Below are 26467 nucleotides of genomic sequence, written 5' to 3'. Positions count from 1 at the left end.
ATATCTTCATCTATGTTTTATTGTGGTTTTGTTTTTTGGGTTTGTAAAGTGCATTGGAACCATATGTTCCATGGTGATTTTACATCATAAATAAAACAGATTTTTTTTTTGTCAAAACTATCAACAGAATGTGAAGAAATAGCAGCTTAGGCTTACATCAGACATTTTTATATTGTGTTGCACATACACAGTATATAGCTGAAGGTCATGGGAAAGCCTTTAGTTTTACAATAAGTCACACATCAAAGTACATAAAGTCATACTTTTGAACTGATGATGGAGGTATTTAAAAAGTTTATGGAAAACTAAAATTATAACAGTTGCAAATGCCAATTTAAATATCTTTAAGAGAATATTATTTCAACACAATCGGAGATATAGGTTTATATTCAAACCACGGATTAACGTCAATATGATCAAATTTTTCAGAGAAGTAAAACTGCTCACTCTTCATAATTAATTGTATGTGTATCTAATATATAAAGCATTTACACGTATAAATTTGCCTGCAGTTTTAACTTCCCTGTTTCTGTATCTATAGCTTTGCATGCACTCACACTGTCTCATTTGATTTTTTTCAGCTGTCTACGATATCACACTACTGTTTACTAATAATAAAAAGTACATTTACAATTTTTCAATATGTTTTTTTTGGCATTTCTGAGGAAGCCGGACATCAGCTAAGCCAAAAAAAATTTTTTTAATTTTTTTTAATTTTTTTTAAATCAAAAAACAACACAACACACTAATGCTGCCTAAACACTAGCCAGTAGCACTACTGGAACATACGTTTCACCCTCCTCTCCTTCTATGACTCTGCTTAAAGTCAGTCGTCTCAGTCACCAGCTTCTTTTCCTTTGACAGCATGGCCAGTGTGTCTCAAGCATGGACTGTACGCTGCAGCAGTTTGTGAGAAACAAGGAGACGCGGCTCTGTGTGGAGCTTCCCAATATGTGCACTCAGCCAGTGTTTGTTAGAAGCCTTCATCAACACGGATATTGACACATTTACTCGGATGATATTCGTGCTTGTCAAAAGTACATTATGGGTACCGGATACTCGTTTCAGCCGAGTACTCCTCTCATCCCTAGAAATAACTGAACTGTCTGCAGTTCAACATTTTGGTTTGGGGAAGATCAGGCTTTGAATTAAAAGAGAGGGCCTTCATTGTCAAAGTTACTAATAATAAACATGTGGTTTATGAACTCTAGGAGTTAAGACTAATGTTTATATTCTGTTTAAAGTGGTAAACAAACAGTTGCCTCTCCTGTTGAAGTCCAGTGTTTTGTTAACCCCCCTCTCCTCTCCCCATCGTATTTACCGAAGTTCCTCCTTTGCTCCTGTTATAATTAATACCACCAATAGAAGGCACTGTCACAGTGAAAAAATAATCATAAAATAAGCTGCTTGCACAACCCGCCCTCAGGCATTTTTCATTAGGACAGTGACCATTTTAATGTAACTATATTATAGTTTTATGGTGTCGTTACCTTACTAACATTTAATATAACTGTGAAATTCGGTCGACATTTCCAGTAGCTTTTAATCACATAAACATATATTAGATTGGATTGTAACTTTAGAGACTCTCCACAGATGCATTTATATTTTGTATTTGTTATTTTGTCCTTCTATGCTGCAGCAGACAAAATGAGGCTAGACGCATCCTGATATTTCATGCCATAAACACAAGGTAGGTGCTCCCACTGCATATAAATAGCATCATTTCATGCCAGCCATCATTACACACCAGCATCATTAAACATTGCCTCAGTCAATCAGACCTCCACAGAGAGCCTCTGGCCAAGGTTTGTAATGCCACAGTGGTTATACTTTCAGGCCTCCAGCTGTCTGAAGTCTGGTGCTGGATATTTTCATCCTTGCATAGCCCTTGTAATTTTAGACATTTTCAAAAGACAACGAGACAATGTTTATTTTGTCCTATAGAAGAACAAGCTGTTGCTCTTTCAGTACCAATTAAAATCACTCGAGAAGATTTTACACTTGAAATTCACAATCTTTTTTTTTTTTTAAATGTAAATCAATGAAAAATATTTTTTCTTATACTGCATTGAAGATGTATTTAGTCCTACTGTTGACAGTGTGATAAAGAAACATTTAAAATCCAACTTAACCCTGTTTGGCTGCTTAGATTACATACCTATTTGTATTTTCAAAGTGATATGTGTTTAACCCTTTACTGCACAGTGTTGCCCTCAGGCAACAGAACGTTTTCTTAAGCTCCATGTCCATTACATGTTTCTTTAATGATTGCAACCAATCAAAATGGTCCAAAAATATTAAAGATTGTTCCAATAACGTGTAGGAGTCACTATCCAGCATTATTTGAAGGCAGGACATCCTTTTCTAACACATGGTCACAGAAGCAAACGTGTGAGAAGGTAACATTTGTAATCTCATTTAAAATGACATAAACTCCAAATAAAAAGCATATTTGTGTGTATAAAGGTGTAAAGAAGGCTTTTGTCAGGTTTTATGATATTTTATTTATTTAGCATATTTAGAAATCTAGTTTTTCTTTTCATTGCCCAGGGCAACATTATGCTATGAGGGTACTTTTTAACAAAGGATTTGCTGACAATGTGTTTGGATGTTATCAGATACTATTACATGTATTTGTACAGAATACATGCACGAAATATTTTTTTTTAAATTTATATTCATTTAAATTAACTTCTTTCTCCACATTTTGTCAGAAAAATGTATGTAAGATTGTTCTTACATAACTTAAAAAAAAAGAGAAAGATCGGCATGCTTGACAAAAACCATCACACAATGAGAACAGGGGTGTCGACAGCAATGACAGTTGAGGATTGGAAAAGAGAAAAAGGTGTGAGCAGAATGGAAAAAACTGGGTTTTAATTTTCATACAGCAGACTTTACTCAAATTATGGGTCAAATATGAGAGGAGGCTCATACGTTAACGTTATTATTGAATTCAATATGGAAGATCTCTTCCCTTATGTTTCATCTTTGTGTCTGTGTGAGCTTTTTCCTGCTGCGCTCTTTATGTCTTAGGTTTCTTGCTGTTAAAAGGGAGTTTTCGGTCATGTGAGAGTTGTTAAATTGTTGTGGTCTGGTGTAAAGGGCCCTGAGACACTTTATGTTGTGATTTGTAGCTACATAAACAAAACACATTGTATCTGCATACTCTGCTCCAGCATTGAGGCTGCGGGTCATTTTCTAACTCGTACATCACTTTGGGACATTGCTGTAGGTGGTGGCCTCTCACTGTTGGAGTTTAACCACCAATATTTATCAGTGAAACTATCATGACTTAAATACATTCTTATTCACTCTTAATAATCTCTTCTTTATTGAACTGTAGTTATTCTTCTTGTGTTTTTGTCAGCATTGGAAACGTACTTTTTACGTGTTTTTATAGACAGTTCAGGGTGCACAGGAACACCATGAAGGATGTGCAAAAAGTGCAATGCCCATCTCTGTTTCACAGCAGAGAAGAACTCCTTTTTTAAGTTTCACATGGAGGGAAATCTAATTTCAATGTTTTCTTATTTGGGATGTTTGAGTGTTGAAATGTTTATGCCAAATAATTGGTAAATTGGTAAATGACTGGACAACAGCTTTGCCTTCCAGGTTTGACAGCAATGAATTGCTTGTTTGTAAATTAAAATGAATCTTCATTAATTTTACCGCAGCATCATTGATGATGTATGATGAATTCAATAAATGCAATTCATAGCCTATGCGACCAGGTGCCATCATGAAAATGGTTTGTATTTGTATTGAAATAAAACACAGTGGATGAACCAGGCTTTAACTTAAAAAACCCCAAAACTAATGTAGGTTAGTCATTGAATGATGCTTTGAAAGCAATGCTATATGTTAGTAAATTAGTCAGCTCAGGAACATGAAGTGCAGCTTTTGTTCGAGCAAATAAACACATTTTTATTCCTTCATTTACACTTTCTGATTCTCGTGATACTGGTGTGACTTGGTGTTGGAAAAGTAAAAAAAAAACCACCATCTTTCAAGCTCTTTAGCGCAGAGCACTGCTGTAGTTTAAATCCCATGAACACCACAAAATCCACAGCTTCACAGTCCTGCCACGCATTTACAGTTGCAGAGTTATTTATGGGAAGAATTCAGTGAACGGTCAACGGAATTAATACAAAACAAGCTATGTCGCTTTCCTGTTTTCATAACACATGACGTTTAAGGGTTTATTTTCTGTGCAACTCTCAGGCCTGAGCTTCTAAATTCAGTGATGTGTGGTGTAAAGCTTATCTAGACAGCTTTAAACTCTCTAACACAGGTTGTTTCAGTCACAGTATTGCAATCCTCAGAAAAATCTTAGATTAAGCGCTGCAGCTTGATGTGCTTCCACTGTGAGAGATTATGCGATCGCATTTCACTCTCCAATGAATTGGACAGTTTCCTTTGCCATTACTCAAAGCGTGGCAGATGGGAAGTGAAGTCATCAGAATGCGACGCCTATATCGCCTGAGCTTGCTTGATGTATTCTGAGGCGGGATGTTGCTATAATCGGACCTAATGGAAACAGATGTTGTGTTCCATGGGACATGGCGTCTCTGGCGCAGCGTGCTGGCTGCCAAGCGTTCGTTTTCATGGAGACATCTCGCTGCTTTTCATCTCCACACTTCCTTCACATTAGAGATAATCTTTCAGGAACAATGTCATCGATAACAACCCTACTCACTAATTGAGGCAGAGTGCAAACAAGAAAGGATCCTCAAATACATCACATTAATACACAGGGATCCATGCAGAGAGTTCGTGTGCGTTTGTTTCTCTGCTCCTCACACGCAAGATCACAGAAAGAAAGAAACAAATTGCCTTTCTCAATAGCCCAGATGTAGCTGCACTCGAAATTACCAGTGAAAGGCCAGGGGAGAGGCAAAACAATTTCCTTACAAGTGCAAAAACAGTGGGAGCAAAAGCGGGGGTTGAGAGACAAATAATATTATTATGCATAGTCAGTATGTTGTCAAGGAAACTGTAATTAGAAGTCATTTCACACTCAGTCCTAATAAAGCTAATGGAAGCAGAGGTATCATATCATGGTCTGGCAAAATTTCTCTTTTTATTAGCTCAAAAGTGTGGAAGCAGGGTGTATCTTTGTTACCTTGTCGCTGGCTATGCTGTCAGTAAATGTGCAGCACTGAAAAGGCTCCCATAAAGCTGCAGCATAAAGTCAGGATGGAGGAGAGCGTCACAACTAACAGACGACAGTGCAATCAAACTGATGACATGCCAACTCTGTCACGAACCATAAAGAAGGCAGGAACGGCAAGATAGAATCCATTATCCCCTCCTCTCCCACTCCAAATGAGGCATCGGCAAGCACTCAGAGCTCTCTACAATGACTTGTGAAGACATCTCACAATCAATGGACTTTAATCACATCTATTTTCCGTCCTTTTTACCCCCCTCAATAAAGAGGAGAAAATGTCTCAAGCTCAATCAACGCTAATGACATCGAAAGGGAGCAAGATGTTCTGGTGGGTGGGCTGGCAGCGTTTGGGGAACAGAGAGGTTCACAAGTTCATCCTGCAGCAATTACCTACTATGTTCTCATTAGAACAAGACGATGCACAATGTAGCATTGACTTGTGGTTCTGATTCTGGTCACAGGATGAGTGCAAGTTCGCCCCTGTTTTAGCTTTGTTTTGATCTCAACTTAGAACAATGATTGGGGTGTGTGGCTGCTTAATTTGAAACTGTCTTCCCAGTCCTGACCGAGTGGGAACCCACCGTGACATCACCCATTGGATTGTGAACTGATGTTTTGCCTCGAGTCTGATATTTAAGCTGTCCACATCCTGGGTTTTTTTAAGGCCAGGAAGTGACCATATTTGGACAAGGTAGGTATGAGCGAATAGTGGCTCTAACTCAATCTGACAAAGAACTGGGGGACACAACCCCCGCCCACCTATGCCAAAACCTGTCAATCAAGTTTTGCCCCCAAACATATCACTTTTTCTAGGCCTTATAGCTAATATTTATGGAATTATTTTCAGATGAACTGCCAGAACGCTGATCAGAGGGAGTGAATTTACAAAATAACACTGTACCGACTTGGAAAAATGTATTTTTGTTTTTGGAGCCAGCCCCCACCGTCTCTCGGTGGTATTGCATTTTAAGGCATTTTCACATTAGCTTTTCTTTTCAGACAACAAGGCTATGTCTATTTTTATAAGACAGTCCATGCTTCTGACATGTTTGGAGAACTTTCGATGAACTTCAAATTGTTAGAAACAATATTTCACCTAAATTAGCAACCAAGCGAACATTATAATGTCTTCTTACTTATTCGAACCAAAACAAGCTAAAACCGGCTCAAAAGCTGCAGAGCAGCTGTTTTGTTTGCCACATCAAGTGACCCTTTTCTTATCACATCCACTGTAGTTACTTTAATTGGTTATAGATTTACAAAAAAATGACCATCACTTTAGCATTTTTTTTTAGTCAGGTGTTATGTCTTCACTTAACTTCTCTGTATTGCAGCGAGCGATCCACTGGTTTGGACATCTGAGACTACTATTGCCGAGCAGCAGAACTGTGTGACACCGCGTTGACCTGTTGCAACGATACCACTCTTTGCCTCGACAATAATAGCGAAAGAGACAGAAGGAAAGAGAGTGCGTAGATTCTAGATATAAAAACAGCCATCAGCCAAAATCAGTGCGACACAATCAGGCTCATCTTTAAATGGCATGCAGCTGAGCCTGATGATGTGATTCATTAAATCACATTCATCTTATTCTTTTAATCTGCACTCCTCAGTTGCCGGGGTTGCAGTTAATTAGTATTCACTTGTGAATTCCAATTGAACATGTGTTTGTCCCAGTGTCCCTAACTGGTTGCATTTCATAAATTTAGTTAGTACTTGTACCTTCAGGCAAACAGACAACACACGAGCAAACTAATAAAACATCTTCACCAATTTGACAACACTCACAGTATTTAGAGAAAACACTGCAAAGTGAGAAAACACAACCAAATAAGGAAACACTACAAGTACCACAGAGTAAAACAGAAATGGTTCTGACTGTCATACCTGCTGTTGCCACTTATGAAGTTATTGAAGTCAGCTATCTGACATTCTTGTTGGAAAATGAGCTTTTTTGTTATATTTAATCATATTTACCTACTTTGCAGATTTTTATTAAATGCTACATGTGTCGTCAGATTTGTGATCTTTTCTTTGTTTGTGTGTACTGTGTCTGTCTGCAGGATTGTTTTAACCTCTCAGGGTCACTGTAGCAGTCACATCCTCTTGCATGATTAAAGCAGTTTATTTGAACTCCTGAGCTTTACACCTTTAATTTGGCGAGAACAACACCTTGGCTCAGCTGCCACCCAACAAATGGGTGTTTCTGCCCATTTCCATGTCAAGCTTGACAAAATGTGCCAAGAGCTGAAAGTCACGCTGCTGTCGTGACTGGCGCTTATTGACATCATTTCATGTGCATCACTTCACAAAAGTCAAATTTAATGTCTGAGAAAGTACTTGGATACCGTTTGGACAGCCCTATTCTCAACATATGAAGGACAAATTTCACTTTTTGCAATTTATTCTTTCTTTTTTTGTTGTTTTTTGAGGATATACACTTCTTTACAATATTGCAGAGAGTCGGATGATGAGATCGATATCACATAAATGTCTATAACGGCAAATATGAAGCTGCAGTCAGCAGCCAGTCAGCTTAGCTTAGCATAGCAACTAGAAACAAGGAAAACAGAAACCCTCACACTTCCCAGTGGTAACAGAATCTGCCTACAAGCACCTTACCTCACACATTAACCTATTATACTATATTTGCTTAATCCGCTCAAAAACCCGAGTCTAAAATTTCTCTGTCTTTAAGGTGAGTTATGTTGCAGACTGTTTCTTGGATTGGTGAAGGGCCTATGTGGAGTCTTTGCTGACAGTAACAACAAGACTCCAGGTAAATGCAGCCAGCCAAGACATAGAAAAAAAAACACACCATGATTTTACTTGTTTTTGTACAGATTCAACAAATGAGGTGTACAACTTGTTTAATAGTGAGCTGGTGGGGGAATGCTATTTGCTTTGGGCAGGTGCACCCTGCTGGGTGCTTCTCCCAGCTTCCGGTCTTTGTGCTAAACTATAACTGGCCGCTAGCTTGATATTTTAATGACTTTCATCTGTTTCCTCCTCTAATGCTTTGCAAAAAAAAAACAGCAAGGGGTGTGTTTGCCAAAAGTGTGAACATGCGATGGAGTCCAGGAAAAGGTGGAGCTTTGTTTTTGATCATTTTAAGTTTTCTGCCGCAAAATAAAACAGGAGTCAAAGAATAGACAAATTGTATGCAGCCAGCAGCCTCCCACAAAGCAAGACGTGATCCGTCTTTTCAAGGTAAGGACATCTCCTGAGGTGATAGAGCACCCAGAGGAGCCCCATGAATGCAGAAATTGCATGACACACTATTATATACTAGCTATTTACAGAAGAGTGCGCAGTCCATCTCTCAATCCATAACGGGCCCCACGTTTCCGTTTATCTTCAAACTCTTGTGAATAAAATATGCAGGAAGCTGAGACGCCTCCAGAGAGGTTATGGAGGAAGCGCGTTTTAATTCCTTTGGGGACCTTGTGTGGAGAGACTCAGATGGCTCACTAGACACCTGCTTATCAGAGCAAATCTTATCAGTGCAAGAGCCAGCTCACTTTTCCGAGTGGACGCTAAAGTCAGTGTGAAGGTTGTTGCTGAGAGCTGCGATGAGATTAGTAGACACGATGTGCTCTTTGTTGAAGTGGTCTTCAGAGTGAGGAAATAAGAAGGATTATTGGTGTCTGTGGTGTCAAAAAGTAGTTTTAATGAGAGAAATAAATCCCCAGACATCCTCTGACCTTCAAACAACAAAAGGCCAAGGTCACCTCAGATGGTCTGTACATAAAGGTATGTTGTTGTCTCCAGTGGTGTGTCTCGTTCAGAATGTCAATGTGAAAGACATGAGACAAGATGCGACACAAGCGTTAGTGGTGGTATCACTGAGGGTTTTTTTAGGTCTAATCAGCCAGGAGTTGACTTTAAATCATAATCTGTGAATTACATTGCAGTCAAGTAAATGTTACTGCATTATGTTTTAATATACGTACCTCTCATTCATTGCTCTCATGATGTTCACGGCTGATGACATTAGCTCAGTCATGAAGTTACATGGCAGAGATTATCTGAACACTGCGACTTCAAAAGTAAGTGAGCTGTGAAAACACTGCATCCCTTAAAACTGGGAGAAAGGCTTCAAGACACGGTTCATGTGCTCAGAGTGCTAAACATAGAAGGTGTTTAACGGAGACCTTCATCCTCATCATCATCAGGCAATTCTCTTTGAATTAACAGAACACAGACGGGGTTTTTTTTTTGTAAAAGTAACTTTTCCTTTCTCTAATAAGTGGAGAAAACACACAATTTACAGTCTATAGTTTTAACAGTGTAATCGAGGAGCAGATTCTGAAACTAAAATGACAGTAATTGCTGTTAAGTCTTTCCTAAATTGTTTGTTTTGTTTCAAAACATTTAAAGTGACTTTAAAGAGCTGAGAATGAAAATTGGCACACAGCCGCGTTTCTGGCAAAAAGGGAAAGAATCTTTCGGTAAACAAACTTTTTTTTTTAAATGCACTATGCCCACATCCGTAGCTCACACACTGGCCTCAGACGATTTATTCAACTTTGTTGTGTAACGTGAAAAGAGGAGTGCTGGGCACAACAAACAACTGATACGCTGACCTGATTTTGAAAAGAGAAGCTGCTTAACAACGTCAGTGTTTAAAATGATCAATATTGCCAAATGATCCGGAGAGGCTGCAACTCAATTCCATAACCTGAGGTCAAATATCAGCAGTCAAATGAGGAGCTTGTACTGTAAACGAATTCCTCTCCCAGTGCAGAGCTGCAGGAGAGTGATAAACTGGAAAAACACACACACACACACACACATGCACACAGCGCCTGGCAGGGTTGTCAAGGACCAGCCATCCTCTCTTCAGACCACCAGAGGCAAATCTATGTCTGCCTGGATCCCACTCGGTTCCCACCAGATAGTGCAGAGCGAGCTGCAGCTCTCCGCCCTGTAGCCATGTATCGCAGCGCGAACATGCAGTGGAGCGAATGCTCAAATTAGAGGGGAGAGGATGAAAGACGGTGTGGGAACAGGGGCTGGTGGGAGATTGTGTAGAGGATTTTTTTTATTGATGCCCCAGGTGACTTTTTATGCACACACGCAATAACCAGCGAGCAGTATAACAGCTCCAGAGAGACTCACCAACAAACCCAAACCACAGAGTGCTGGAACAACTCGTGGTCATGGGAGGCTGGAAAGCTTCCCTTTGTTTTGTGCATGGTGAGTGTCAGCAGGTGTTTTACGCACTCTGGTGCAGGAGGAAAATGTATTCATCACCAGAGAACGGTCTACATGCTTAAGTGCTCCTACTTGTTCCCCTGCTTACTCAGCATATTGATTTAAGACAGATTGACAGCAGTGAAAGCTTCGGACTGATACACTCGCAGAGAGCAAGAAATGGGTCATTTGAACGACATGGGTGTGGTGTGTAATGGCTGCTGTGTGGTTAAAATATGAACATTATGAGGCAGCCAAATGGGTCATCATGGCACCTGTTAAGTGTTTGTAATCTGTATGTAAGAAAGACACTGAAGTCAACTGGGAGTACTCAGCACGGTGGAGGGAATCCATTCTGGCAACCTTAAAGCTATTAGCATCTGCTCACATTTTAAATGATGACATATTAAAAGGTATCACGCTGCTTGATATGATAATTTCTTACAGATATTGATTATTTATGGTTGCATAGTTAACTCAGGAACAACACATCGTACACTAAACGACAGCCATGTAGTCACTTAGTTCCTTTGCATCTCTTGGGGACTCTTTACATTTCAGAGAAGTGATTTACTTAAACTATTGTGACAATTGTGTCGATTGCAACTTTGCATTAATGTTATAGTAAATAAAAAAAGCTCTGCCCTCTCACATATCAACTGTTTCATGGCAGAAGCAGAAATAAAAAAATGGTGTGGAAATGATAGATGTATTGAAATCAACAGTTATTAACAGGCACTAAAAGTTGTATAACTTAAACCTGCAGTGTGTAACTTGTGTCTCCTCCTTCTGCCAGTGACACTAAATTATGAGAATAGCCTCAAAGGCTCCATCGCTGCTGTTAAACTGTGGATGAATTGTTTTAAGCATCACGTGGCCTGCTCTGCCCATAGAGCATAGCCAGTTTGCATTTGTCCAACCAGCACGGTAATGTCTCACCAGACATGTACCGGGCAGTGACAGTGTACCTGTCAACACCTTCCTTGGTTCTCGGGTTCCTCTCATATTTCAAGGACATGTCCCCGAGCCCTTGTCGATTCCTCTGGGAAAGTCTCATAATTTGTACAACCCTCAAACATTATTTGAATAATGGTTTTAAATGGATTCATAAGTAATAAATGCGTTAAGTTGCTATCTACTGCCAAATGGTAACACAATAATGATTGAGCCTGTGGCCCACTGATAAAAAAAAAAAAAACACTGCATTTGCAGCATGACAAACTGACCAAGCTAGACGTCTGTGGCGACGTTCGCCCAGCAGTGGTTGTTCCACCAGAGATACAGGCAGAGCTAACGCAACAGGCTCGCTCTAAATCTGCTAACTGACTGATGACACACTGTTCGGATCTCTGGGAAATGAAGTCCAAAAACACAGCTGCAATTACTGCTTACCACCAAAGGTGCCGCCAAAAAGAACAAAACTGAGATCTTTGAGACAGTAATTCAAACTAAGCAGTGACTTTCTTCACCATTAATATATGAAGGCTAAGAAGCACTGAAGCTGCGGTAGGACTGGTACACAAACAAATTTGATGAGTCCCAGCCATCAGCAGTCTGTTGGGTCTTCTTCATTGTACATGCTGAAGTTTGGCATATAAGTATCAAGCACAACAAGTATCCTATGTTACAGGAGCTGCTATCCCCGACCACCGCTCTGTCCCTGCCTCTGATTTCAGATCAGTTAAATTGCCCGGCTGTGACGCCGAATCACTCACAAGACATCCACGCTTGTAGAACTCACATTGAGCCCCTCAGTGTGTGCTTTTGTGGCTTTGACCAAAAGCCAGACATGCGATGCAATAAAGGGAGCAGACAGGCATCACATTCACTATCAGCTCATTTCACATCATCGCCAGAGACTGAGCAATCACACCTGACGGTTTCTGGACAACAAGCCTTTTCAAATGAGCCTTGCATTTTGTGCAGCATGGCAAAACCGTAATTGCCCTCCTTGTCAAGCAGTATCATTAAGTCAGGCAAAGTGAAGCATGCCATCCGGTTAAACCAATAGGACACACAAGAGGGAAAAGGCAGACTGCTCGGCCAGCGGAGACCTGCGCTGAATGCCAAATAATTCGGCTGTTTACAAAAGTGGAGTGATGGTTGAGAGAAGCTGTGTGAGTGGACTGCAGCTGGGAGGTGACTCGGTCAGGTTGATGATGTGGACACACTGGGCGATAAGTGGATGTGATGTGAAAAAAACTAAAACGACTGAGTTGGAAAAAACATACACCACTTCAAATACTTGTCTTTCTACCATATCGCTTAACGATCAGTTTAAGATAATAATAATAAACGTACCAAAGCCTTACAGCCTTATACTTTGGGCGGCACGGTGGTGCAGTGGTTAGCACTGTCACCTCACGGCAAAAAAGGTTCTGGGTTCAAATCCGGTCCTGGGCCTTTCTGTGCGGAGTTTGCATGTTCTCCCTGTGCTTGCGTGGGTTCTCTCCGGGTTCTCCGGCTTCCTCCCATCATCCAAAAACATGCACCTCAGGTCAGGTTACCTGGCGCCACACTAGTGGCAGCCTGCTGCAGCATCTCCCCCTGAGAGTCCTCCTGCTGTAGTGAAGAAGAAATTTCCCCTCAGGGATTAATAAAGTGTATAAAATCAAAAAAAATAAAAAAAATCAATTCTCCTTAAGCTGCAATACCACTGAGTACCACTAGAGGTTGGCTCCAAAATGTTTGCAGCTCCACAGACTCCCGTTACACTTTCTATTATGTTATTACTTTTTTTTTTTTTTTTTAAACAAGTTATTTCGGTTTTAAATCACTCCTTCTTATTAGATTTCTATCAGTCCATCTGAAAATAATCCCGTCATTAATTAAAAAATAAGCCTAAAAAAAAATCTGAGTTTTTGGAAGTGTTTGTTTGATTGACAGGACTGTGATACAGTTATGGTTATCGCTGAGTTTCCACCCACATCAAGTCAGATCCACCGCTGGCCCCCCCTTCGGTTTGTCCAAATATGGTCACTTCTGGATCCAAACAGCTCCCAACTGGCAACATGATCAAACGGCCAAAACCCGAACTCCAGGCCTCGTAACCAATAAGTGCGTCACAGTTGGTTTGGTATGCTATAGCATATTTTGCAGCAAAGTAAACCTGTATGTTCAAGATACTCACCACCAAAATAACAGCTAGCAACAAGCCAGGGAACATAGAGAAGCATTTAGCAGCCAGAACCAGAGACTTCCCTCAGAAGTTGGAAGAGCAGGATTACTCAACCTCAACAGCAGCTGGGCCAAACAGGAAAATCACTGAGCTCAAAAGCTCTTCCAGTAATGTTACGAGATATATTACATGGAACAAAGTAGTCCTGCGCTTCCCTTTTCTTTTATCATTATAATCAATTCCGGACAGTACTGTTTCATGGCAAAGTTAATGCATCCGTCACACTATTATCTCAGGAATTTTCCATTTTCACAATCAGTTACGTGTCTGTAGCTTCAAGAACGACGTGTTGAGGCTTGTTGTTTGCTCAGCTCATGCGGGTTTCCCTGAACCTCCGCATCCCCACGCTCTCCTGCCACCAAGGTTACCAACATAGATGCACACACTCCTACGTGCTCACATTCCTTGATGTCGATGGTCCTGCCTGGTTTGTAGGCGGCTCAACGAGCTGCTAGTTGAACAGGCTTGCGAGTTCCTGAGTTCCATACAGAGCTATACAGGAGAGTAAGTACTGGAAACACAACTTGAAATAAATGCTAATGTTGTTCTATATCTGCTGAATGTCAGTTCATCATGAGGACCGGTACTCAAAGCATGAACCACCTCGAGGGGGATCTTTCAGATTTGAGGCAACTCCAAATGAAAATGAATGTCAAATATAGGATTTGTAGATCTGAAAAAACAAACCTCAGCATAAGCTGCATTATAGTACATAATAAACTGAAGGCAATGTGAAGTATTACAAATATCTGTATGTAACCATGTTGATGTTTTTCTAGATTACCGACACTAGTTGCAGCAAACCTGGAGGTGCATTTCATAATCATGAGAAGAATGAAACTTCTTCAATAAAAGGCAGAAAACATTTTAATAAAATGGAGCACAGTACAAATCAATAATGAACTTAATGCTTAACATGCAAATACAGTTGAAGTAATCCAGGTAGTTCACATGTAGAGACGATCACTTGAAATGTCAAACAAAAAAAATATCAACAAACTTCAAAATGTTGTTTTTTTAAGGGCTTTTAAACATGTTTTTTGTAAAAAAAAAAAAAAAATAATAATAATTATCAGCATTGCAAGCAACCTCCATGTCTTGATGACAGTGCAAAAGACATCTTCTTGAAAATGGCTCCTTGTCTGAGGAAACTGTGACTTCCTTCCGTTGGTGGATTTATGATGTTCAGCTAAACCTGAAGCCGTCTCTCGTCCAGGTTTTTCAGTGCCTGCTTTGTTATTCGTCACCAGAGAGACATGTTAACGGTCGTGGGGACAGTTTCTCAGGGTCAACATGAGGTGGGGGGAAATAACTTAATGGGAAATGCAAATAAGACTGCGGGTGAAGAAAAGGTTTGTGTTGAGAGCATGATAGAAAAAAAACTAAGTAGGCGCTTTCACACACACACACACACACCACATAGTGACAAATACTGCTGGAAAACAGTCAGCTGTGCATATGACCACCTCTACTGTACTCACATGTGGTCAATGTGGGAAAGAAAAACAGATGACGGAAGACTGTGTGTGTGTGTGTGTGTGTGTGTGTGTGTGTGTGTGTGTGTGTGTGTGTGTGTGTGTGTGGAGTAGCGTATATAAAATAAGAGGCCTCGTGAAACTCAACCGAGATGCTCCAAATAGGGAAACAATGGATGAAGGAGCAGGTGGATGGATGGATACATGAGCAGGTGGGGGAAGGTGGGGGAAGGGTGCGGCTATATTTCATGCGGCCGACCGTCGACGGATGACGAACGCTCCCCTCTGCAGCTGTCCCAGGTAAATCCTCATCTTTGTACTGTCGCTCGTCTTCCTCACCCAAATCTGGACAACAAGGAACACAGCGAGACAGTCGGTTAGAAAGAATTCATTCCACAGTAGCTGCTGCTGGGCCGACCTGTCGGTATGAACCAACATTATACACCAGCCAGTTTGTGAGAAGAAAGCTAAACTGCATCCCCATATCCATAAACAACTACAAAAAAAAAAATTAGCACTCAGTACAAGTCAAACACAAGTTAAATCTACAAAATGAGTCTGTGGCTGCTCTGTTCCCGTTCTACCATTCAAGCACCACTGCCTCACTACATCGCTAAAAAGGGTCGCAGATGCGGAGTTGAATTTTCTAAAAAAAATAAATAAATAAAAATTAAAAAAAAGGCTCAGTAATTCCAAAAAATAGCCGGTCAGGTAAGTGTTAACGTTAAATGTCATACTGACTAAAGAGTTGGAGACTATTTTCAGCTGTGTATTAATACATATTTGGTGCTCTTTACTCGTCTGGTATTGTCAGGCCCAGATTTACTTTGTGAATAAATGGGTCTGGCCACACTCCATTGAGGATTATTTCCAGTCATTGCATCCTAATGGGTGTAGACTTCGGGTTCATTTCTAAACTATTGGGAGCAGCCTTTAACCAATCAGCATTGGTTAACATACGACGTAATTTGCTGAACTTCACTAAGCTGTAAACAACAGAGACCCTCCCCAATGTGAGCAAAGTGTCTGTAAATGACTTTTTTTTTTTTTTTTTTTTTTAAGACACTGCCTGCATGGTACATGTATGACGGCTACCTCACTGTGCTGCTGCTCTCTCACGTGTGTGGGTGTCCACACTGCCCGCGTGTCTGCTGCGGTGCTGCCGCTGCCAGCCCCGTCTTTCTCTTTGATAAAGTCCAGCAGAGATCAAAAGTTTGAGGTTTGACAAGTGAGGAGTTGTAACTAAAAAGCAGACACTTGATATTTGTTACCCTCATTCAGAGCGAGAGACACAGGCACACAGAGGAGAGAGAGAAAAAGGGAGAGCGCACCAGAAGAAGAATATTGATGTAGTATAATCACAGCAGACAGCATGTTTCTGCTGTGATTATATAGTGCACACGTGATCACAGATTTATTTATTTTTTCCCCCCCCTGTCTATTTTGGCCGGGAACTGCGCAGGACACGCTTGAAAACTAGATGAGACGCCTATTCTCCGGTGATGATGCACGGCAGCAGCGAGGCACGACGTGTGCGTCTCACCCGGGTCGTGTCGCTGCTCTAACCTGTTAACACGGCTGACAAAATGATAACCAAGTCATTCCCCGACTGCACACCTTGCAGGCAGTGTGTCCACTTTACTCCAGCTTTAATTCCTCTATGCATACTAGTGTTACTACAACTGTTCGTATCACTTCATGCGGCTCTTTCCGCCGCCGCTATTGTTGAAACTCTGTTTCAAAACAAACACTTGACGTTGACGTCGTGGCACGTAGTCACCCCGTCTGGCCACTGATTGGTCCGCCCATCAGAGTGGGGCACGAATGTTAATGCAAAAAGGGTTTCCAGACTATAATCGGAGTGAGAACTGCAGCTGTGAGCAACAGTTGGGTGGAGCCGGGCTGACCCTGTTTACAGCAGCAGGACTGTACGTGGCCTTCAGGCAAGAAGTAATGAAGGAACATGTCACCCGGTGCAGCGGTGTGGCTTACACAGGACTTCTTCAAGGCTAAACAGACAATATTCATGGGATTTGCTGACATTGAGAAAACCATTGTATATTCCCCGACTGATTTTTTTTTTTTTAAGCAGTAAACACAGTTCTGTATGATACAGGATCTGGATGAGAAGTAAAACTCACCTCATTGGTTCCTACTGTACTGATGACACAGCTAATCTTCGTGTTGTCCTTTGACTCCAAGTAGATGGCCTGACTCTTGTGGTACCTGTCAGCAAAAAAAGAGAAAAATGTTGGCATTCTTGGTAAAGAATGAGTGAATAGGCATAAGTGTAGACAGGAGAGGGGTTCATTATACACAATTTTACCCGGCTGAATAAAGCACATTCCTCCTGAGATGGCACTAAGCAGATAATTGGACTGGAAAGTCAAAACAAAAAGTCTGTTATTTTTTTTAATGGTTCCAAACCATCAGAGGACCGAACTAACTCAGAGGATGAGCCTGACAGTCAAAAGTATTTGATCATTAAGGGCCCAGTGAAGAATAATGACACAAATGTCTCCCTGTGGCTCTTTCAGAAAGCTTTCCGGTGGTGGCGTCTTCTTTAGCTGTGAATAAATGAGACTTTGCCTTGAAAGAAAATTGCACATTCCTCACAGCTCAGTCCTCTAGACTTCCTCTGACTATATCAGCAGCTAATAGGACAGAATGCCATTATTTTCACCCCTCTTCAAACGACCTTGTGTTCTGACAGGTCTGATGCAGAGCTCACCTCTCCAACAGAAGGGCATCACGGCTGTGTCTGGTCAAGGATTTGAACTCTCTTTATATCTGCATCACAGCAGAAGGCAACAGTAGATCCAATGCAGACATATTCTCTGAATATGTATTTTTTTTTTTTTTTAATGGTGGCTTCAAATACCCGCATATTCAGTGGTTCCTAAATAATATCTCTCTGTAGCCCAGACACAGAGAGGCTGCCATCCGAGTGGTTGTAAAATGTCAATGTGGCCATCTAGTGGCTGCAGTCAAGGTATGCAAGAAATGGTGCCGTGTGAGAGAAACACTGAGCCGCCTGCTGCGAAGGTGAAACTGGAAACTCACCATCTTTTGTCGTAGAAAAGTTTCCCGTCTTCGATGCGGGCTTCGTAGCGCTGGGAGGGGCTCTCCATGGGAGCAGAGGGGACGTGCTCTGGAGACGAGGGAGACACTGCAGAGGGACAAGCGCACCATCAGAATCACCATACAAAACTACGGATCAACAGGTTTGTGTTTTGAGGAACAGTTTGCAGACATTTTGAGAGATGTGTGTATTGACTTGTTGAGAAGAGAGGCTCAATACAACTTCCTGATCTGTCTGTTAAATTGAACTTAAAACAAGCAGCTGGTTAGCTTAGCTTAGCCTTGTCTGATCTGTATAAACAATGAAGAGTAAAGGCAGTATGTTGCAGTGTTACAGGTGCCAGACCAACTTTTTTGCTGGTTGCCTGGCAACCTGATGGTAACAACAGAACTACTGATCAACAGATCTACCTGACGTCATGATTAGCAGTAATTAAATATTCAGGTTTGTGTTACCTTTGAACCCAGGTTAGCTTTTCCCCCTCATGTTTTTAGTGTTCATGCTAAGCTAAGCTAACGGCTGCTGGCTGTGTTTTTTTTCTTTATTAGAAACATGGACAGTACACGATAAATGTGTTACACCAGATATATAACAAAGCCTATTTCTGTCATCCCCACATTCACATGTAACAATATAAAAATGTTAATTCCACATAGCACTAATAAATACACCTCGGTACAGACTGCTGTGGTCGCACAACAACAGGCGTCATCAGACCCGAATGACAACCATTTTTAACATTAGCTTTTGATTCAAACTAAATACAGTCATGTTTGTTTTGTCGCTGAAAATGAAACAGCGGTTTGTTCAAATTTTGTCACGTCAAGTTTTTTTATAACAGTCTCCAGTCACTGAAGATCTTGTTTTGTCTCGTTTCAATACGGTGTTCAGGGGGTGGAGGAGCTAAAGCGTGCAGTATCTTGTGAAGTAAACAAACACTGGTTACAAACAAACAAAGGTGAAATGAATGAGTGCATTTCCAGATATGAAAAACCTAAGCTGCAGAGCTTTGAGCCAAGGTCAAGCGAAAATGAACTGCAAAAAGGCGATCTCTGACGTACCTGGTCGTTTTGGTGACTTGAGCTGCAAAGAGAAAAGTGTGATAACGTTTTAAAACAAGTCGTTACAAAAAGTATGATTCAGTAAGGATGTGCGATAAGATTCAGACACTCTTACCTTATTAAGTGTTCTTAAGTCTTCCATTATCTGCTCGTCTGTTAACAAATAATTTAGCTGCGGTTTGAAGAGTTAAGGAAGACAGTTTTAACACAGAAAGGCTGACGACATCGGCCACAGACCTAAAACTTTTACTAAAAACTAAACTCCTCCTCTGGGAATCTAAACACTTGTTGACAAAGTAAAAGTCCCACCGGCAGAAAAACTTTGATTGTTTTACCCCGTACAGATTAGCACTAAAGCAGTGGGGTTGTCAATTTATCCAGCCTCGGGACTCATATATCTGCTTGACATTTTGAATGACTCAAATTAATTTCACAAAGAAATAGTGCAACAATTCCCAATGCCAAGCATGCACAGTTAATGACAAGCAACAACAACAAAAATGCAACTAGGGTAAAAACCCAAAGACATAAACTAGCAGGTCATATTAACTGTTCATAAATGCTCAAATGAGAGCGAACTATTGATGTGACGACGTTAGTTTTAGTCGCACTTGTCACGACAACGTTGGCAGCAGACAGCTTCTGCACACCGCGTCATTGAAAACGTTCTTCAAAACAAAAGCGAAGCAGCAGAAATCCCGTAGACGTCTCCTATTCAAAATGGCCCCGCTGGTTGAGAACTAATCATCTAACGCGACCGCTAGCTGTAGCCAATCAGAGAAGTTCATGTGACGGATATCTGGTGCAGGTTTCCTCCGTTTGTCCGGTATTGGGACCGGATCATTGGGCCGTCTCCTCAGCTTCCGCGTCATGATCGGTTTCACCTCCATTGAGTCTGTGGATGACAGAAATCAACAATAACACCCAATTAGAGGAAAACTTTCTGAAAAAGCTCAACTTTGTAATTTACATAAAACAAACTCAAACTATAGAGGCAATTTTAAAAGGACAGCTACCATTATCATAAAGTCCTACTTTAATCAGACATCTTCATTTTAAAGTGTGTGGAGAGAGAAAAAAAAAAAAACTCAACCCACATACTTTTTTACCCCATTTCTCTTTTTGCTGCTGAGCGAGTTGCTGATTAATAACCCAGTTCTGGCTCTCTTACCTCCTGTCAGCTCCATTGTTAATTTCTCATTCTCAATCATCTTCTTTTTCTCTTCCAGCTCTGCGATTAGGTTTTCTTTCAGTTCAACCTTTTTGTCGTCAAACTCCTTCACCGCTGCCTTCTTCTCCTTGATGTAGTTCCTCTCCACCTGCTCTGTCTGGAGAAGACACGGAGAAGAAATGAGACAACGTGGAGTTAAAAGTTTGTTTACCTTGTAAAGCCCAAAAAGTAATGGCTGATTTTCCATAAACAAGATCTGTCAATTAAGGATATTAACTTCGCCTACCTCAAGCTGGAGAAACAGATCTGTAAAGAAAAAGTAAAACACAGACGGTCACATAAAACTAATTTCAGTTCAGTGTCATGCTGGCACATTATATCTTGATGTTTGATGTCCAAGTCCACTGTAGTGACCCTCAAGACCACAAAAGAGAACAACAGCTTACAGCAAAAATGCCCTAAAGTTTCTAGCAAATATCTCTGAGCTTAAAAATAAGAGAAAAAAGCTGTCAGTTGATCATTCATGAATGAAACAACTGTCCTCCACTCGGGATACTGTGGGTCTTTTACCAAAGCCTTTGTTTTTGCAGCGCACTATGGTCAAAAACTGTCATTTTGATTCGTTAAATACTGAGGAAGTTAAATTCTGAAACAAGTCAAGCGAAAGAAAAAAACAAGACAACCTACCGAGTCGACACAATCAAAGTATCCAGTATAATTAAAACAATCGAATAGTGAACGACGAACAGAATGAGAGCAAAGAGAGATGAAGATAGTTCCGACAACGCACTTTATTTATCTTAGTCTCCTAAAATGTTTTGATGTATATATGCCGTCTGAGGTGACGCTGTATGGTTCAATTGACCAAATTATAATGTTGGGACAAACTCTGGATGTGGACATGAAACCCCAACCAAAGAAAATCAGATCTGACTATCAAAACTTTTCTCTTCTTAAATCCAAGATGCGAGATGGTTTTCTTTTCCCATTTCTCGCCTCAGAGCGGTTGTTTTGCAGCACTGATTATTCCCGGTTCTCTCCTTCGGCTAAACAGACCAAACTAAAACAAAGTACTCCAACATCTGAACAGTCTGCTCACAACGTGGTTGCATGATAAGCAGAACACAGTCTGTGCTTGCCTGCATTTCGGAGTCTCTCTTTGTACTGCTGGTCCAGCTTCTTCATCCTCTTCTGATACTCCTGCAGTGTACCTGCAGAGACCAAACTGTGACTTAGATGTTCGTGTGGGACGAGGAGAAGTTATTAAAATTCCACTACGAGCATTGCACCGACATTTTCATTTAGGAAAACAAGACCCGTCGCTCTGCAATTTCCACGCTCAACTTCAGACTGAGCAACGAGGGCCTCGTGGGGCAGGCGGTGGTGCTGCAGCGCCTTCGTACAGCACAGTCAGCAGTTTAGAAACCGTTTGCATCAGTAAACAACATACAGTCTTGATCATTTAAACTGAGCTGTTTGTGACAGAGGGCCGTTTGTCATCATCAGTTTCTGCTTTCTCTTGTACGCCAGTGACAATGGCAGCACTTTTAAACTGGCTCTGAAACAGGTTTCCTGGCCTGATGATGTAAGCCCTTGACGACCTACCACCGTGAGTAACAAGTAAGGATTTGGCTGTGCCCTTCAAATATCACTGATAAAAACAAATTCCCGTCCTCACACAAATCCCGAAAGATAAAGTTCAGCTTCGCGCCAAACTCCTTTGATCATAAGACTGAAGATCTAAGTGATTCTTACCTTCTTGTAATTGCTGCAGCTGTCTCTTCAGAGAGGCCAGCTTGTCTTGGTACATTCTGCAATGAAAAACAACAGCCAACATCACAATCTCTTTACCGTGAGCGGCATTCGGGCAAACACTCAAAACCTGCACCGCAAAATGACCTTTATTAAGGTCGGAACATCTGATCCAAGGTTGGCAGAATACTCACTGCTCTTTAATTTCCACGTAGTCATCCTCGTCATGTTTGGCCAGATCCGTTTCACTGGCATCCTCGGTGTCTGGAAGAGGGCATGACAGGACAGGAATTGACTCACATTTCAAAACTATTTCTCGATTGAAATTCTTAAATCTCATTCGGCATTGAAAGAAATACTTCAGTTGTGATCATTTCAAAACACCCGTGGGACAATTGTGTCGTCTTTAGATCTGCAAACGGTCCTGATGTAATCAGGAAGCCGAGATCAGTGCGGATCAAAAGGACGTGCGTGGCACCGGGGAGGTAATGGTGAGCACCCTCCGGTTGGGGATGCCCTCCGGTCGGTGAGACCGGGAGGACAAGCACACTTCACGGTCCTGGGTTGACAGCAGGACAAGTCCGGTGGACACAGCTGGTTTTCCACGCGTTGGACATGTAAGTTTAACCCCGCGGACACGCATTCATTCATTCAGCGCGTGTTTAACGTGGCTGTTGCTTCGTATGTGAACCGTGCGCCGCATGTTGGGACCAGTCCGGTCCGGCCCGGCCCGGCCCGGGCTGGTGGTGCCGTCGGTCCAATGGCAACACGATGCTAACATGTCATCGAAGCTAGTGCAATGTGGCAAACCCGGGAAACCAGTTAATAAGCAGCGGCTCCCAAAAAACCAAAAAAAGGTCTGCCGGCTTTACGCGTGACGGAGCGAAGAGCCGAGGCCCGGTCCGGTCGAGCCGAGGCCCGGTCCGGTCGAGCCAAGGCCCGGCCCGGTCGAGCCGAGGCCCAGTCCCGTCGAGCCGAGGCCCGGTCCGGTCGAGCCGAGGCCCGGTCCCGTCGAGCTGACACGGCAGCTTTCATTTTCTGTTAGCATTCATATGCTATCTTAAGTTAGCTCAGTCCGCTGCTCAAAGACGAACCCGGTTGTCGCTCCCGTAGTTTAAACTACAACAATAACCGGAGAGAAACACGCACAGATCCGGTCGGTCGTCGGCGTGAGGGAGCCAGCTAACCTTGTGGCGTTGTCATGTCTCCCCGGTGTCTCGCTGCGGCTCGTCTGGTTCTCCCTGATCCGCGTGAAGAGGGCAGAGCGGCGGACACGACCGACCTGCCGCTGCTCGCAGCTGGAGTCACCACGTCGCTGCTCGGGCCGAGTCGTCACGTCGCTGCTCGGGCCGAGTCGTCACGTCGCTGCTCGGGCCGAGTCGTCGCGTCGCGTCGTGTGTTGTGTTTAGGTCGGCTGAAGAAATCTGCTCCTCGGTAACGTAACGTGGTTAAAGACGACCGGCGGGCTCGACGTCGGGTTAAAAAAAAGAAACAAAAAAGAAGAAAGACGCCCGCCAGTTAGCGCGTGTGATATAAACGAGTTCCCCGGAGATGTTGAACGTTGACTCGGAGACTCGAAGACTCTTTGACTCGGAGACTCGAAGACTCTTTGACTCGGAGACTCGTTGACTCGGAGACTCTTTGACTCGGAGACTGACTCGGAGACTCGTTGACTCGCTGCAGACCTGCGCCGAGTGTCCAGGTCGTCTCTCCGGTAGCTAACGTTACGTAGCCCGCGAGCTAACTGCGTGCGGCTGAACGCCCCGCTTCGAGCAAGGCGCTTCAAACTCCTGACTTGTAAAGTCGCGGTGACATCTCTCACTCCGCCGGAGACGACACCGTTTAAAAACCGAGCTAATTTAGCGCGACAACCGCGTGTTTCCGTTCCTCCTCCAACAAGTAGCCGCAGCCCGCCGCTCCGGGAGCCGCCGCTCGACCAAACGTTACCTTCCTCTGAGTCTCTCCCCCTGAAACTCCGCTCGTCGTCGTCGTCCACGCTGTCCAGCTCTTCCTCGTCGTTGTAATAGTCCACCATCGGTGAGAGCAGAGTCGAGGCCATCTGTTCGCTCGAAAAAAAAATGTAAACAAACACAAAATAAACAATCGATTTGTGTTTTTTTGCAGCTCGCTTTGGAACAGCGCCTACAACCGGCAGGACCTCCATGTGTCGAGATGGCTGACCGTACGCCTGTACAGAAAGCCTGGGCTATTATGGTTAAATATGTACATAACGTATTAAATCAGATTTTATAAACAATTAAAATAGACTAGAATAAGGTTATGGACGCTAGTGCAGAACGAGAACATTTTGTATAAACGCAGTGAAATCTACGCTGAAACATGTAAACAGGCATATTTCCGGACGGTCGATGTTGTAGGGTCTGTTTTGGCTCTATTGTTGGCTCGCTAATATATTCATTTTTTTCCACATTGGTTCCAGAAAGTAGGCTATAACACGGATGTTTTGTTTTTGTTTTTTTAAAAACATAATAAAATGTGTATTGCAATCCTCACTCATGTTATTCAAATGCTTCAAAGCAGCATGCAGTTTTGCATCCTAAAAGTCTGTGATATTAATTTGTTGGATTCAAAAATGGGACAATAAAAGTTAGTCTGTTTTTTTTTTTAAACAAAAAATGTTGGAGATTTGAACTCATGCTTCATAAGGGATAATCTGGAGATCCCTTTAACCTTTTTGTATTCATCATCTCCTGTTGAAGTCAGAGAAACCTATGTTTAAATCACAGTCATACACCCTGTTAGTGATTTTCTACAGAAAAGATTTGAGTTTGAAGTGGATTCCTGCGACTTTGAAACCGTGGAACCCGTGGATCACGTGCATTTTTAGCATATTGCCTTCATGGACATACGAATAACCTTTAACTTAAGTTCAGACGGCACATCATAATTGCACCCACCACAAAGGTTACATACGATTTCAGTTCACATTATTTTACCAGATCAATCCGCTCAGTGCCACTGCTGCTTCCCAGGGACTCTTCTGTATATGTTAAAAACAAACCCTAAAAACTGAGAATGAAAAGGAGCCTCTGGAGATGTGGTGAACTACAAGTCTTCAGGTTTTGACCCGGCAGAACAAAATATATTTTCAAAAACGTCACAGGTATTTTTTTTTCCCCCTCGTCTGACATCTTATAGACCAAACAATGAATCTGCAGTTCAGGCCACAGTGGACAACATCTATGATTCCCTGCTGTTACTTCACACAAAGGCTGCCATCCCTTTACATGAAAAATGAAGCTCCATTCAAATGATCATTGTGCAAGTCAGTATTTCCTGGTAGCAACAATAACACACAGAAGCTCCCCAACAAATGCAGCAGCCCCAGTGGCCTGATGAATAAGGCTCTGGCCTCCGAACCCGCTAGAGATGGCTTCAGGTCCGACCTGGGTTGAGAGTTGCATTTGAAGTGTGCTGAGCCAATCACTGAAGACTTACGGATTGAAGCCATCTTCTGCTAAATCGACATTTTCACTAAGGAATACTTTGGATATTTGGTCTGTTGGTCCGACCACACGGGACCTTTACAGGGATCACTCTGAGGAACATTTTCACATTTGTCCGATATTTTATCGACCAAATAATTATCTGATTGATAAAGAAGGTAAGTATTTGTCACAACCCTTACTCTGTGTTTTCAGTATTATGTTGTCATGGTGTCAGTGTATACGTTTCTCAGTCTTTATGGTCTTTCAGAATTGTGTTTTGCTTTTATTATGTTGGCTTTGGACAGAGACAGACTCTGTGCACACCACAATTCAAGATGAAAACTTCCGATCCAGGCAGCCGATGACACCCCTTCGTATTTTAGGCAGATGTGCAAACACAAGACACGGCTGCTTATATTTGGTTGAGTTTGAATCTTACATTTTTGTGTCTGAATTTCACCACTTTGATCTTCCCAATTGCTAGAACTGATGTTTTCTTTTTCTGGAATAAGACCAGAATTTGACAATGATAATTTTAGCACTTTGAATATATTTATATCTATAACTTATAGCAAACTTTTTTTTCCAAAGAGGAAAATTCAGGTCACATGAATTCAAGGATGAATTCAATTTTCAGCATATTGTAATCTGCACTGGTTAAATTTCACAATAAAATGCATGTATTATTGTGTTTATTCATTCTGTCTGTTTATTAATGCTACAGCCTACATTTTAATCAGTTTTTCTAGTCTTTCACTCTCTTTAAATATGTTGTGCAATTTAAAATAGAATTTTATTTATTTATCTAATTGGTTATTTATTGTAGTTTGTTTTAAAACTTGGTGTATCTGGTATATTTACTCTAAACTTGTATTTTATTCAACTTTTAATTGAATGTTACTTATTAGGTAACTTGTCTTCTTACAT

The 26467-nt window shown here is 41.8% G+C and overlaps 2 protein-coding genes and 1 long non-coding RNA gene across 4 annotated transcripts in view; 1 reads left to right on the top strand and 2 right to left on the bottom strand.

Moving 5' to 3' along the window:
- The window catches only part of srrm4 (serine/arginine repetitive matrix 4), a 259782-nt gene that overhangs the window by 170744 nt on the left and 62571 nt on the right, over window positions 1–26467 (bottom strand). The window lies entirely within an intron of this gene.
- On the bottom strand, window positions 14392–24255 carry suds3 (SDS3 homolog, SIN3A corepressor complex component). 2 transcript variants are annotated; one of them, XM_069716359.1, is made up of 12 exons: window positions 24039–24255; window positions 22286–22355; window positions 22095–22150; window positions 21479–21550; window positions 20626–20645; window positions 20340–20496; window positions 19968–20063; window positions 19284–19345; window positions 19169–19190; window positions 18089–18194; window positions 17167–17251; window positions 14392–15370 (listed from the first exon to the last, which is right to left on the bottom strand). In XM_069716359.1, exons 1-12 carry the CDS (start codon window positions 24253–24255, stop codon window positions 15272–15274), a joined length of 1062 nt encoding a protein of 353 aa, XP_069572460.1. In that variant the 3' UTR covers window positions 14392–15271. The 2 variants fall into 2 exon arrangements, with proteins under 2 accessions (XP_069572460.1, XP_069572461.1); XM_069716360.1 differs by lacking the exon at window positions 24039–24255 and adding an exon at window positions 23279–23455.
- On the top strand, window positions 22306–24566 carry LOC138631421 (uncharacterized). The gene is made up of 2 exons (XR_011311717.1): window positions 22306–22708; window positions 24216–24566. It is a non-coding gene; the product is annotated as an uncharacterized lncRNA (long non-coding RNA).

The sequence above is a fragment of the Brachyistius frenatus genome, unplaced genomic scaffold (genome assembly GCF_029030835.1).
Source record: "Brachyistius frenatus isolate BFR_SWC_R1_liver_20210118 unplaced genomic scaffold, ASM2903083v1 Contig_156, whole genome shotgun sequence".
Classification (NCBI taxonomy): Eukaryota; Metazoa; Chordata; class Actinopteri; family Embiotocidae; genus Brachyistius; species Brachyistius frenatus.
The sequence above is the reverse complement of the archived record's forward strand: the minus strand, read 5'-3'. Positions and strand labels throughout refer to the sequence as shown.

Excerpts from the sequence above, each read along its gene's own strand:
- suds3 (XM_069716359.1), bottom strand. The coding sequence starts at position 24,255 with ATGGAGGTCCTGCCGGTTGTAGGCGCTGTTCCAAAGCGAGCTGCAAAA. Across the intron at positions 22,151-22,285 it reads TACGTGGAAATTAAAGAGCA|AATGTACCAAGACAAGCTGG; the intron begins GTGAGTATTCTG and ends TTTTCATTGCAG. Across the intron at positions 19,346-19,967 it reads ACGGAGGAAACCTGCACCAG|CGCAGCTAAATTATTTGTTA; the intron begins ATATCCGTCACA and ends AACTCTTCAAAC.